A 16,067-nucleotide genomic window follows, 5' to 3' on the forward strand; every position below is an offset into this window, starting at 1 on the left:
CAGCTGAATCCCTACGATGTAACAGGGGACCTGATCCTGCGATCAGACCTGCTAAAGTCCTAATCTAGTCTGTACGAAGACCTATAGATGTGGGGAGGGAATCCCTACAAGTACTAAGGACTGGGAGGAATATGGGACACCTCCTAACAGAAATAGTAGCAGACAGACGAACAAACAAAATATAAAGAACATAGAGGTCCGTAGACCAAGCAAACTAACAGAGTTAGATACAGAGCACAGGCTAGCTAGAAAGTAGATATACAATGAAGTCCAGCAAAGCCAGAAGGGCGGAGCAGGATTAAATAGGCCAACAAAGTCATGTGACCAGCAAAGGAAAAAAAACCTAACAGCAAGGTTCTAACATGTACAAGAATATAACTACTATAATACTGCTCCTATGTACAAGAATATAACTACTATAATACTGCCACCTATGTACAAGAATATAACTACTATAATACTGCCTCTATGTACAAGAATATAACTACTATAATACTGCTCCTATGTACAAGAATATAACTACTCTAATACTGCTCCTATGTACAAGAATATAACTACTATAATACTGCTCCCTATGTACAAGAATATAACTACTATAATACTGCTCCTATGTACAAGAATATAACTACTATAATACTGCCACCTATGTACAAGAATATAACTACTATAATACTGCCTCTATGTACAAGAATATAACTACTATAATACTGCTCCTATGTACAAGAATATAACTACTATAATACTGCTCCTATGTACAAGAATATAACTACTATAATACTGCTCCCTATGTACAAGAATATAACTACTATAATACTGCTCCTATGTACAAGAATATAACTACTATAATACTGCCCCTATGTACAAGGATATAACTACTATAATACTGCCCCCTATGTACAAGGATATAACTACTATAATACTGCCCCCTATGTACAAGAATATAACTACTATAATACTGCTCCCAATGTACAAGAATATAACTGCTATAATACTGCTCCTATGTGCAAGAATATAACTACTATAATACTGCCCCTATGTACAAGAATATAACTACTATAATACTGCCTCTATGTACAAGAATATAACTACTATAATACTGCCCCTATGTACAAGAATATAACTACTATAATACTGCCCCTATGTACAAGAATATAACTACTATAATACTGCTCCTATGTGCAAGAATATAACTACTATAATACTGCCTCTATGTACAAGAATATAACTACTATAATACTGCTCCTATGTGCAAGAATATAACTACTATAATACTGCCCGTATGTACAAGAATATAACTACTATAATACTGCTCCTATGTACAAGAATATAACTACTATAATACTGCCCCTATGTACAAGGATATAACTACTATAATACTGCCCCCTATGTACAAGGATATAACTACTATAATACTGCCCCCTATGTACAAGAATATAACTACTATAATACTGCTCCCAATGTACAAGAATATAACTACTATAATACTGCTCCTATGTGCAAGAATATAACTACTATAATACTGCCCCTATGTACAAGAATATAACTACTATAATACTGCCTCTATGTACAAGAATATAACTACTATAATACTGTCCCTATGTACAAGAATATAACTACTATAATACTGCTCCTATGTGCAAGAATATAACTACTATAATACTGCCCCTATGTACAAGAATATAACTACTATAATACTGCCTCTAAGTACAAGAATATAACTACTATAATACTGCTCCTATATACAAGAATATAACTACTATAATACAGCTCCTATGTACTGTTATGTTCTGCTACCAAAGCTAAGGAAAGAGAGGAGATCTGTCCCTACTATGAGACTCAGCTGAATCCCTACGATGTAACAGGGAACCTGATCCTGCGATCAGACCTGCTAAAGTCCTAATCTAGTCTGTACGAAGACCTATAGATGTGGGGAGGGAATCCCTACAAGTACTAAGGACTGGGAGGAATATGGGACACCTCCTAACAGAAATAGTAGCAGACAGACGAACAAACAAAATAGATAGAACATAGAGGTCCGTAGACCAAGCAAACTAACAGAGTTAGATACAGAGCACAGGCTAGCTAGAAAGTAGATATACAATGAAGTCCAGCAAAGCCAGAAGGGCGGAGCAGGATTAAATAGGCCAACAAAGTCATGTGACCAGCAAAGGAAAAAAAACCTAACAGCAAGGTTCTAACAGTACCCCCCCTTCTAAGAGGATCCTCCGGATCCCCTAGGACCAAGCTTATCAGGAAATCTCCTGTGAAACGCTCTGATAAGTCTGGACGCGGAAACATCATCTGACCTCACCCAAGAGTTATCCTCGGGTCCGAAACCTTTCCAGGCCACAAGATACTGCAAACTACCTCTATACCGTCTAGAGTCAAGGATGCGAGAAATTTCATATTCCCCGTCCTCCACCACCGGAGGAACAGAGGCAGAGGCGTCACCATCCGACACAACAGCTTTTTTTAACAGAGAGACATGAAAGACCGGATTAATTCTCCAGGAGGTAGGAACCTCCAACCTAACAGCAGATTGGTTGACAACCTGAAGCACCTTAAAGGGCCCTACAAACTTGGGACCCAATTTCTTAGAAGGAATCCTCAACCGCAGATTCCTAGAGGACAACCAAACCATGTCACCAACAGCGAACAAAACCTCCTGTCGTTTCCTATCAAAGTAGTCTTTAGATTTTCTGTTGGCCTCCTGAAGATTACCACGCACATCCGTCCAAACTCTTTCCAAATCACCGGAAAAATTCTCCTCCTCAGGCACGGCAGATCCCAACTTGGAGAACGACCCAAACGACGGATGTCTCCCAGAACAACAAAAAAAAGGCGAACAACCAGCAGAAGAAGATGTATGATTGTTCAGAGCAAATTCGGCAAGTGGCAGAAACTCAGACCACCCCTCTTGATTGTCTGCCACAAAACAACGCAAGAACTGCTCAACATCCTGGTTTTTCCTTTCTGTCTGGCCATTAGATTCAGGATGATATCCGGACGAAAACGACAAATGAATTCCCAACCTGTCACAAAAGGCACGCCAAAAACGAGCCACGAACTGAGGACCCCTATCAGAAACAATGTCAGTAGGAACGCCATGAAGTCTGACAATTTCCTTGACAAAGGCCTTAGCGAGAGTTTTAGCGCAGGGCAGTTTGACGAAGGGAACCAAGTGACACATCTTGCTAAAACGGTCCACGACCACCCAGATGACAGTAAAACCCTCAGAGGGGGGAAGGTCAGTAATAAAGTCCATAGCCAAATGTGTCCAAGGAGCACTGGGGACCTCCAAAGGACAAAGCAACCCCGCAGCAGGAGTATGTGAGGACTTAGATCTAGCACATATAGTACATTGGCGCACCCACTTAATGACTTCCTTCTGCCATCCAGGCCACCAAAAACTGCGACCCACCAGTCTCTTGGTCTCAGAGATTCCGGGATGACCTGCCAACCGAGATTCGTGACACTCAACAAACAAATCTCTCCTAAAGGTCCCAGGCACAAACAACCTCCCATGAGGAGTGTTAGATGGGGCATTCTCCTGAGCTTTAAGAATCTCATCTTCCAAAACGGAGTCTAAAGCAGCTATCACAACACCTTCTTGTAAAATGTTTTCCTCTTTCTCAGCACCGACTATGGGAGAAAAACTGCGAGACAAGGCATCCGCCTTAACATTCTTAGTACCAGGGATGTAAGTAACGGAGAAATTAAACCGCGAGAAAAACAGTGCCCACCTAGCCTGACGGGCATTCAGGCGCTTGGCAGCATCAAGATATATCAGATTTTTATGATCCGTAAGAACCTGAACGGGAAATTCCGCACCTTCCAAGAAGTGGCGCCAGTGTTCAAATGCGAGTTTAATAGCCAATAATTCCCGATTACCAATATCGTAATTCAGTTCAGTCTCCGAAAAATTTTTTGAAAAAAAGGCACAGGGATGTAATCCATCCCCGTTATCCTGAGACAATACTGCGCCAACCCCCACAGAGGAAGCATCAACCTCAACCAAAAACGGCCTAGTAACATCAGGCTGCATAAGGATGGGAGCAGAGGTGAACCTCTCCTTGAGATACACAAAAGCTTCAATGGCCTCAGAAGACCACTGAACCGTATCAGCACCTTTCCTGGTGAGATCAGTCAGAGGTTTGACAATACTAGAAAATTTTTTTATGAATTTTCTGTAGTAATTGGCGAAACCCAAAAACCTCTGTATCGATTTCAAACCAATAGGCCTAGGCCATTCCTGCACAGCCTGAACCTTAACCGGATCCATCTCAAAACCTTTGCTGGAGATAATGTAGCCCAAAAAACTAATTCTCTGTACAGCGAACTCACATTTCTCCAGCTTAGCAAAAAGTGAATTGTCCATTAATAACTGTAATACCTCACGCACGCTCCGCCAATGAGACTCCAGATCTGGCGAATAAATCAAAATGTCATCCAAATACACAACCACATTTTTACCGATCAAAGGTCTAAGGATGTCATTAATCAGATTCTGAAAAAATGCAGGAGCATTAGTAAGACCAAAAGGCATAACCAGATTCTCAAAATGACCCACAGGAGTGTTAAAAGCAGTCTTCCATTCATCACCCTCCTTCATGCGCAACAGATTGTATGCCCCCTTAAGGTCAATTTTAGAGAACCACTTGGCCCCCAATAACTGGTTAAACAGATCAGGAATCAATGGCAGTGGGTAAGGATTGCGTACCGTAATTTTGTTAATCTCACGAAAATCCAGACAAGGACGTAAACCGCCGTCCTTTTTTTTTTACAAAAAAAAATCCAACCGCCACAGGAGACTTAGAGGGCCTAATGTGACCGGCGGCCAAGCTTGTCTGTATGTATTCCTCCAAAGCCCTCCTCTCAGGAATAGTAAGGTTAAATAAACGACTTTTAGGAAGAGTCGCTCCAGGGACAAATTCAATGGTACAATCATAGTCTCTATGGGGAGGCAAAACCTGCGATTCCTTCTCAGAAAAAACTCTCCAAAAATCCTGAATAGGAACAGGCAATTCTCCCCTATCCAAAGCTGCAATACGCCCGTTACAACACTTGTCATAACATTTATGGCTCCAGGATTTAATTTCACTGGTAGACCAATCCAGTACAGGATTGTGAAATTTTAACCAGGGCAAACCCAATATTACTGGAGAAGGCAAGTTATTCAACACTACCAAATCCAATTTCTCATGGTGAACACCATTAATAGTGAGAGGAAATTCACTGACCTTGAGAGTAATATTCTTCAAAGGGGAACCATCCACAGAAACCACAGCAATGGGGGATGATAAAGGTTCAGGTTTTAAATTGAGTTTTTCCACGAATCCCCCATCAATTACATTCAGTGTAGACCCGCAATCAACAAACACCCGAAATTCCATTAATTTTTCCTGAGCAATCGTGGAAGCAGCTAAAAATATACCCTTGGAATTTAAACAGGCAATACGGGCATGACTGACCATTTTTTTTTCTTTCTTCATACGAAGCTCACAGCCTTTAATCAAATGACCAGATTTTCCGCAATAGAAACACAAGCCTTCCGAAAAACGACGGTCTTTTTCTTGAGAGCGAGGTGCCACCGATCCAATCTCCATCGGTTCACCACTGTTAGTACACACATTATCATAACCAGAAACTGACATAGCAGAGGATTTGCTCTCATTAACCCTAGCACGCAGTCTTCTATCCACCCGTATAGCTAATTGCATAGCCTGTTGCAAATCCTCAGGTGTAGGATAAGCAATTAGCAGGTCTTTAACCCTTTCACTGAGCCCAGCAAGAAATAGACTTTTCAGAGCAGAATCGTTCCACCCTGTTTGAGTGGACCAACGACGAAAATGTGTACAATATTTTTCCACATTACCCGATCCTTGTTTTAGACGTCTCAACTCAGTCTCAGCTGATGCGACACGGTCAGGATCATCATATAATAATCCTAAAGCAGAAAAAAAACTATCCACTGATCTGAAGCATGTATCACTAGGTTGCAAAGAAAAGGCCCACTCCTGAGGCTCTTTGCGCAAAAGTGACATTATGAACCCTACGCGCTGGGATTCATCCCCAGAGGACTTAGGTCTCAAACGAAAATACAATAAGCAAGCATTTTTAAATGAAAAAAATTCTCGGTGTTCACCAAAAAATAAATCCGGCAAACATACCTTAGGCTCCAAGAAATGTGCTCCAGGACAGTTACTCACGTGCTGACGGAGCTCGGCCACCTCCAGAGAGAGTCCCTGCAGGCGATGAGCCAAATCCTGAACCGACACCATGATGGAACAGAAAAATCTTTCCTTAGAGAATTTGCAGGCTGGACTTACTGTTATGTTCTGCTACCAGAGCTAAGGAAAGAGAGGAGATCTGTCCCTACGATAGAACTCAGCTGAATCCCTACGATGTAACAGGGGACCTGATCCTGCGATCAGACCTGCTAAAGTCCTAATCTAGTCTGTACGAAGACCTATAGATGTGGGGAGGGAATCCCTACAAGTACTAAGGACTGGGAGGAATATGGGACACCTCCTAACAGAAATAGTAGCAGACAGACGAACAAACAAAATATAAAGAACATAGAGGTCCGTAGACCAAGCAAACTAACAGAGTTAGATACAGAGCACAGGCTAGCTAGAAAGTAGATATACAATGAAGTCCAGCAAAGCCAGAAGGGCGGAGCAGGATTAAATAGGCCAACAAAGTCATGTGACCAGCAAAGGAAAAAAAACCTAACAGCAAGGTTCTAACATGTACAAGAATATAACTACTATAATACTGCTCCTATGTACAAGAATATAACTACTATAATACTGCCACCTATGTACAAGAATATAACTACTATAATACTGCCTCTATGTACAAGAATATAACTACTATAATACTGCTCCTATGTACAAGAATATAACTACTCTAATACTGCTCCTATGTACAAGAATATAACTACTATAATACTGCTCCCTATGTACAAGAATATAACTACTATAATACTGCTCCTATGTACAAGAATATAACTACTATAATACTGCCACCTATGTACAAGAATATAACTACTATAATACTGCCTCTATGTACAAGAATATAACTACTATAATACTGCTCCTATGTACAAGAATATAACTACTATAATACTGCTCCTATGTACAAGAATATAACTACTATAATACTGCTCCCTATGTACAAGAATATAACTACTATAATACTGCTCCTATGTACAAGAATATAACTACTATAATACTGCCCCTATGTACAAGGATATAACTACTATAATACTGCCCCCTATGTACAAGGATATAACTACTATAATACTGCCCCCTATGTACAAGAATATAACTACTATAATACTGCTCCCAATGTACAAGAATATAACTGCTATAATACTGCTCCTATGTGCAAGAATATAACTACTATAATACTGCCCCTATGTACAAGAATATAACTACTATAATACTGCCTCTATGTACAAGAATATAACTACTATAATACTGCCCCTATGTACAAGAATATAACTACTATAATACTGCTCCTATGTGCAAGAATATAACTACTATAATACTGCCCCTATGTACAAGAATATAACTACTATAATACTGCCTCTATGTACAAGAATATAACTACTATAATACTGCTCCTATGTGCAAGAATATAACTACTATAATACTGCCCGTATGTACAAGAATATAACTACTATAATACTGCTCCTATATACAAGAATATAACTACTATAATACTGCTCCTATGTACAAGACTATAACTACTATAATACTGCCCCCTATGTGCAAGGATATAACTACTATAATACTGCCCCTATGTACAAGGATATAACTACTATAATACTGCCCCCTAAGTACAAGGATATAACTACTATAATACTGCTCCCAATGTACAAGAATATAACTACTATAATACTGCTCCTATGTACAAGAATATAACTACTATAATACTGCCCCCTATGTACAAGAATATAACTACTATAATACTGCTCCCAATGTACAAGAATATAACTACTATAATACTGCTCCTATGTACAAGAATATAACTACTATAATACTGCTCCTATATACAAGAATATAACTACTATAATACTGCTCCTATGTACAAGACTATAACTACTATAATACTGCCCCCTATGTGCAAGGATATAACTACTATAATACTGCCCCTATGTACAAGGATATAACTACTATAATACTGCCCCCTAAGTACAAGGATATAACTACTATAATACTGCTCCCAATGTACAAGAATATAACTACTATAATACTGCTCCTATGTACAAGAATATAACTACTATAATACTGCTCCTATGTACAAGAATATAACTACTATAATACTGCTCCTATATACAAGAATATAACTACTATAATACTGCTCCTATGTACAAGACTATAACTACTATAATACTGCCCCCTATGTGCAAGGATATAACTACTATAATACTGCCCCTATGTACAAGGATATAACTACTATAATACTGCCCCCTAAGTACAAGGATATAACTACTATAATACTGCTCCCAATGTACAAGAATATAACTACTATAATACTGCTCCTATGTACAAGAATATAACTACTATAATACTGCTCCTATGTACAAGAATATAACTACTATAATACTGCCTCTATGTACAAGAATATAACTACTATAATACTTCTCCTATATAGAAGAATATAACTACTATAATACTGCTCCTATGTACAAGAATATAACTACTATAATACTGCTCCTATGTACAAGGATATAACTACTATAATACTGCCCCCTATGTACAAGAATATAACTACTATAATACAGCTCCTATGTACAAGGATATAACTACTATAATACTGCCCCCTATGTACAAGGATATAACTACTATAATACTGCCCCCTATGTACAAGAATATAACTACTATAATACAGCTCCTATGTACAAGAATATAACTACTATAATACAGCTCCTTTGTACAAGAATATAACTACTATAATACTGCTCCTATGTACAAGAATATAACTACTATAATACTGCTCCTATGTACAAGAATATAGCTACTATAATACTGCCTCTATGTACAAGAATATAACTACTATAATACTGCTCCTATGTACAAGAATATAACTACTCTAATACTGCTCCTATGTACAAGAATATAACTACTATAATACTGCCTCTATGTACAAGAATATAACTACTATAATACTGCTCCTATGTACAAGAATATAACTACTCTAATACTGCTCCTATGTACAAGAATATAACTACTATAATACTGCTCCTATGTACAAGAATATAACTACTATAATACTGCCACCTATGTACAAGAATATAACTACTATAATACTGCCTCTATGTACAAGAATATAACTACTATAATACTGCTCCTATGTACAAGAATATAACTACTATAATACTGCTCCTATGTACAAGAATATAACTACTATAATACTGCTCCCTATGTACAAGAATATAACTACTATAATACTGCTCTTATGTACAAGAATATAACTACTATAATACTGCCCCTATGTACAAGGATATAACTACTATAATACTGCCCCCTATGTACAAGGATATAACTACTATAATACTGCCCCCTATGTACAAGAATATAACTACTCTAATACTGCTCCTATGTACAAGAATATAACTACTATAATACTGCTCCCTATGTACAAGAATATAACTACTATAATACTGCTCCTATGTACAAGAATATAACTACTATAATACTGCCACCTATGTACAAGAATATAACTACTATAATACTGCCTCTATGTACAAGAATATAACTACTATAATACTGCTCCTATGTACAAGAATATAACTACTATAATACTGCTCCTATGTACAAGAATATAACTACTATAATACTGCTCCCTATGTACAAGAATATAACTACTATAATACTGCTCCTATGTACAAGAATATAACTACTATAATACTGCCCTTATGTACAAGGATATAACTACTATAATACTGCCCCCTATGTACAAGGATATAACTACTATAATACTGCCCCCTATGTACAAGAATATAACTACTATAATACTGCTCCCAATGTACAAGAATATAACTGCTATAATACTGCTCCTATGTGCAAGAATATAACTACTATAATACTGCCCCTATGTACAAGAATATAACTACTATAATACTGCCTCTATGTGCAAGAATATAACTACTATAATACTGCCCCTATGTGCAAGAATATAACTACTATAATACTGCTCCTATGTGCAAGAATATAACTACTATAATACTGCTCCTATATACAAGAATATAACTACTATAATACTGCTCCTATGTACCAGAATATAGCCACTATAATACTGCCCCCTATGTACAAGAATATAACTACTATAATACTGCTCCTATGTACAAGAATATAACTACTATAATACTGCCCCTATGTACAAGGATATAACTACTATAATACTGCCCCCTATGTACAAGGATATAACTACTATAATACTGCCCCCTATGTACAAGAATATAACTACTATAATACTGCTCCCAATGTACAAGAATATAACTACTATAATACTGCTCCTATGTGCAAGAATATAACTACTATAATACTGCCCCTATGTACAAGAATATAACTACTATAATACTGCCTCTATGTACAAGAATATAACTACTATAATACTGCCCCTATGTACAAGAATATAACTACTATAATACTGCTCCTATGTGCAAGAATATAACTACTATAATACTGCCCCTATGTACAAGAATATAACTACTATAATACTGCCTCTATGTACAAGAATATAACTACTATAATACTGCTCCTATATACAAGAATATAACTACTATAATACTGCTCCTATGTACAAGAATATAACTACTATAATACTGCCCCCTATGTACAAGAATATAGCTACTATAATACTGTCCTCTATGTACAGGGATATAACTACTATAATACTGCCCTCCATGTACAAGAATATAACTTTTATGATACTTGATGAATAACCATATTTTGCTCCTGGCAGGTTACTGTCGGTCAGTTTGGTGATATTTAGGACAGTGGTTTCTGACCAGCAGATCACAGCGTACAATGTTCTCTTCTGTATATAACACAGGACACACGCTTCTATTGCTACATGAAAGAATTTGAGTTTCCTTGTGACATGACTTCCGGATCTTCTTAAAGATGTGAATTCCATGGAAAATTGCTTTAGTAAACATTCTGTCCTCTACAACTCCTGTGACCTCTGCCAATAATCCAGTATAATATGGGCACCGACCTCCTCTGTCAGCAGTGATTGGTACTTAGGGTAACGGATACCTGTGGGTATAGAAGTGAAGCCTCAGAGGTCCCGGCTGCATCTGTGATTGTCAGAATCCTAATTGCTCCACTACAGTCAGCATTGATCGGACATCTGTATCGAAATCTGAATTTGTCTCTAGGATTTCCTGCTCTGGGTTTTATCGATGGGGTCCAGTGATCACATGCAGAGCAAGCAGCTGCCATTTTTCTCATTTCTCTATTCTACTTATAGGAAGTTTTTTTTATTGGTTATTCTTTGTATTCTTTCAATAGTCAAAAAAAATGTTTAAAAGAAAGTTTGCCCTTTAAGACCATGTAATATCTAGATGCAGCAGTCAGTACTGATTAGTGAGACAGTATATTGTATAGTGTTCGTCATGAACAACACTCCGCTGACTCCAATTGACAGAAGATTGATGAACGAGGCAAAGACTACTTTCGCTACTTGGCAGGTTATTGGGCACTTCCCAGCGAACGCATCGTATTTAGCCATCCGATTCCAACACATCGACACCCGTTGCTGGTAATGTGGGACCTCAAGGCTTCAGGGATGCTGTTTATAAAACAAGAAGAACAAAGCTATTAAACATTATACATTTAATCCCACAATTTCTCAGTGTTTATGAAAATATATGAACAATGTTACAATAAAGTATATACAATCACATATCAGCAAAAGGGATGAACAAATGAAAGTTACTAGAACTGATGTCATAGAAGTGGCGCTGATCTTGCAGAGGGGAGCGCTCAGTTTAGGAAATGGTGCAGTCCTACAGTGATCTATATCTCTCAGCACTGAACAGTGGTTGTAGGTCACATCTGGCTTATGGCAGGTACCAGTCACTCCTTTTCTGACCTCAGATGGGGGCTGGTATGTGAGATGTGGCTCATGTTCCAAAAATTATGGGATCCCCGATCTTAAAGGTTATCTGCCCCTCTGGAGGTCCCAGGTGGGAGATATTAATGTTGTATTTCCCATCATGATTTTATCTTTTCATAGGTATGAAACATGACATATATATTGTTATCCATCTGAACGATATTAATTCAGGGCTGATAGGCCGACCGAACGGTGATGCTAGTATATGAATTGCGTTCGGCATGATGCCAAAAATGTGTCTCCCATATCTGTAGACTCTCAAGTGCCGTCTTGACTGCCATCATTGGCCAAATGTGGATTTGGAGCCAGGAAACTTATTTACACAGGAGAGGAAAGTGTCACCTCACAGCCTGGCACTTGGTCTCCATGTCTGCCTCCATCAGATAACCTACTTCAATTATCTGCTCACAGGCGGGGGGTGGGGTCATAGAGCAAAGGGGTCAATGGAGTGCTAGCTCTATTGTCATTTGCAATTTATAATGAAGCCATACTTCTATGCTCAATATGAAGCCGACATGTCCCCCCTCAAGAGACGGTTTACAAGATTGGTCATTTTTTTACCATTCATTCATGACAGTGTTTTGTAGTTGATACATGCACTGTAGTTACAAATCCCAAGAAAAGTTATATGAGGAAATGATAAAATTCTAGTTACTTGCAAACACCACAAGGCAGCAGATTGCAGTCTACTCTTTATGCATTAAACACAATGACATTGTATGCAGAGAGCTCCTGGGCTCCCTCTAGTGATGGCTGCAGATTACTAGAATTTTGATATTTAAAGACTTTCCATAGGATTTAGAGTGATGTATAATAAAGGGAAAAAAAACAAAGTGGCAAATTGTGTAAGAAAAAGAAGATTGATTTCAAGAGTAAACGTTCACATTGAAAGGAAGTAGTAATAAGCAGCACTGGATTATTGCAGGGGCTTTTATAGGAATGATCAGAAGGTCAAATGGTGCAGTATGTATTCTGTAATTAAAATAGAGGCCACGTTCCCATGTACTGTAAATATTGTGGTTTTTTTTCTGTTCCATTTTTGTGTGCAGAAAATCTGCTGTATTTAACAGTTAGAACAGATTGGATGTGAATTTATGACAATTCATGACTGTGTTTTTAAAGACCTTTTGCACTGTACATTTTCGAGCGTTTTTTCTTTACAGTCTTCTCCAAGGAGCCTGACAAAAGACTTGTATGCACTAAAAAAAACTCAGTAAAATTTTTGCTTCAAATCAGCATCAAAAAGGCATAAAAAGGGAAAATGTAGAAAAAAAAACAACCAATAATCAGAGCAGATTTTTATTGTGTATGTTGACGCAGAAAAAATACAGCCTGTTTGTCGGTGAGAACATGGACAGATACTTTGCTCCTTTATACTGCTATATGCCTGTTCGCACTGCTTATTTTTCAAAGATTTTTTTGGGTTGAAAAATACATGTTAAAATAAAGCTTAAAATTTGTCATGTCGGCATTTTTTTTCCTGTTTCATTTGATTCAGTGGGCAAATTTGTTCCTTTTTTTTTTCAATGCTGAAAAAACTTCACCAAGTGTGCCATATTCCATTGAAAATAATAGGGAACTTATTCAAAGAGTTTTTGAAGCCGTTTTTGATGTGGATTTTGAGCAGAATCTACTCAGCAGGATTTCACCCCCCCAAAATTATTTACTGTATATTCACACGTAGCTCTTTAAAAGACCGGTCCAGCGATACCTTTACATGGCCGGTCCGCTCCTCTGTTACTGAGAAATCAGCCTTTCAATTGATATGCAAATGAGTCTGAAGAGCTATGGTAGATCTGAAGCCTCTGTCACTCCAGCTCTATTACCACCCAGCGCTGCCTCCTCCTTTATAGTCCCAGTTTTAATTCCTTACATTTTCAGGAGCTCTTTTTGAGTTCAGTAAACAGAAACATTCCCTTTACCACCCAGTACAATCCTTGTAGGGTTGGTCACTATGTAGGTGTCGGGAGGCTGTGGTAGACAATCCTTCATCCAGCACTGATCTGAGTGACATTTGTCCATTTCTTGCTTCTAATTAAATCTTGGCCTCCAGTTACTTGCAGATCTAGAAAACAGCCCGATGTTCGCCAATGATTTGGATTGTCAGAAATTTCTGATGGAAGCCATGAAATACCATCTCTTACCAGAAAGAAGATCCATGATGCAGAGTCCAAGGACGAAACCCCGGAAGTCCACAGTGGGGGCTCTTTACGCGGTGGGTGGAATGGACGCAACCAAAGGTAAAATTCATGAACGATCCATAATTATTATGATTCCGGTAAATGATACAATGTACACAGTGACAACAATGGAGACTACACATAGAAACTGTGAAATTCTGCTTGATGCAAATTGCACATAATGTAAAAAAAAAACCTCCTTGTCTGATAAAAACCTCTACATATAACTGATGACACAGGATCCACCATTCACAATAGATGTCACAGCTCACCTCCTCCTCCTGTACAATGACTGATAACACATCTATATACAGTAGATAACACAGGATCCACCATTCACAATAGGTGATGTCACAGCTCACCTCCTCCTCCTGTACAACGACTGATAACACATCTATATACAGTAGATAACACAGGATTCACCATTCACAATAGGTGATGTCACAGCTCACCTCCTCCTTGTCCTGTACAATGAATGATAACACATGATCCAGAATTCACAATAGATGATGTCACAGCTCACCTCCTCCTCCTGTACAATGACTGATGATTCATCTATATATAGCTGATAACACAGGATCCAGCATTCACAATAGGTGATGTCACAGCTCACCTCCTCCTCCTGTACAATGACTGATGATTCATCTATATATACAATAGGTGATAACACAGGATCAAGCATTCACAATAGATGACGTCACAGCTCACCTCCTCCTCCTGTACAATGACTGATGATTCATCTATATATAGCTGATAACACAGGATCCAGCATTCACAATAGGTGATGTCACAGCTCACCTCCTCCTCCTGTACAATGACTGATGATTCATCTATATATACAGTAGGTGATAACACAGGATCAAGCATTCACAATAGATGATGTCACAGCTCACCTCCTCCTCCTGTACAATGACTGATGATTCATCTATATATAGCTGATAACACAGGATCCAGCATTCACAATAGGTGATGTCACAGCTCACCTCCTCCTCCTGTACAATGACTGATGATTCATCTATATATACAGTAGGTGATAACACAGGATCAAGCATTCACAATAGATGATGTCACAGCTCACCTCCTCCTCCTGTACAATGACTGATGATTCATCTATATATAGCTGATAACACAGGATCCATCATTCACAATAGGTGATGTCACAGCTCACCTCCTCCTCCTGTACAATGACTGATGATTCATCTATATATACAGTAGGTGATAACACAGGATCCATCATTCACAATAGTTGATGTCACAGCTCACCGCCTCCACCTGTACAATGACTGATGATTCATCTATATATAGCTGATAACACAGGATCCATCATTCACAATAGGTGATGTCACAGCTCACCTCCTCCTCCTGTACAATGACTGATGATTCATCTATATATAGCTGATAACACAGGATCCATCATTCACAATAGGTGATGTCACAGCTCACCTCCTCCTCCTGTACAATGACTGATGATTCATCTATATATAGCTGATAACACAGGATCCATCATTCACAATAGTTGATGTCACAGCTCACCTCCTCCTCCTCCTCCTCTATTTTCAATGACTTTTGCACAGGCTCACTAGAGGGTTCAATACAAAAGATAGAATCAGTCTGATCATTGCTGATGTTCATATGGATTTCCTGAAACAACAGAAGTTGAAGTCCGAAAGATCCCCAGTGGTCGGTGTAAGAACTGCAGATTTCTAATTGTTAATTTGTATTAAAAAAAGGCAGTGTCTGAAACTTTAAAAG

At 38.3% G+C, this 16,067-nt stretch overlaps 1 protein-coding gene across 1 annotated transcript in view; it reads left to right on the forward strand.

Annotated features, from left to right (window-relative positions):
• KLHL4 (kelch like family member 4) overlaps positions 1 to 16,067 on the forward strand; it is a 351,644-nt gene that overhangs the window by 279,924 nt on the left and 55,653 nt on the right. Inside the window, exon 6 of the mRNA XM_073642176.1 lies at positions 14,189 to 14,375. Within this exon, the coding sequence (XP_073498277.1) occupies positions 14,189 to 14,375 (187 nt within the window). The remainder of the gene's footprint in view (positions 1 to 14,188; positions 14,376 to 16,067) is intronic.

Source organism: Phyllobates terribilis, unplaced genomic scaffold (assembly GCF_046119375.1).
Source record: "Phyllobates terribilis strain yellow unplaced genomic scaffold, ASM4611937v1 Scaffold_7__3_contigs__length_470593459, whole genome shotgun sequence".
Taxonomy (NCBI): Eukaryota; Metazoa; Chordata; class Amphibia; order Anura; family Dendrobatidae; genus Phyllobates; species Phyllobates terribilis.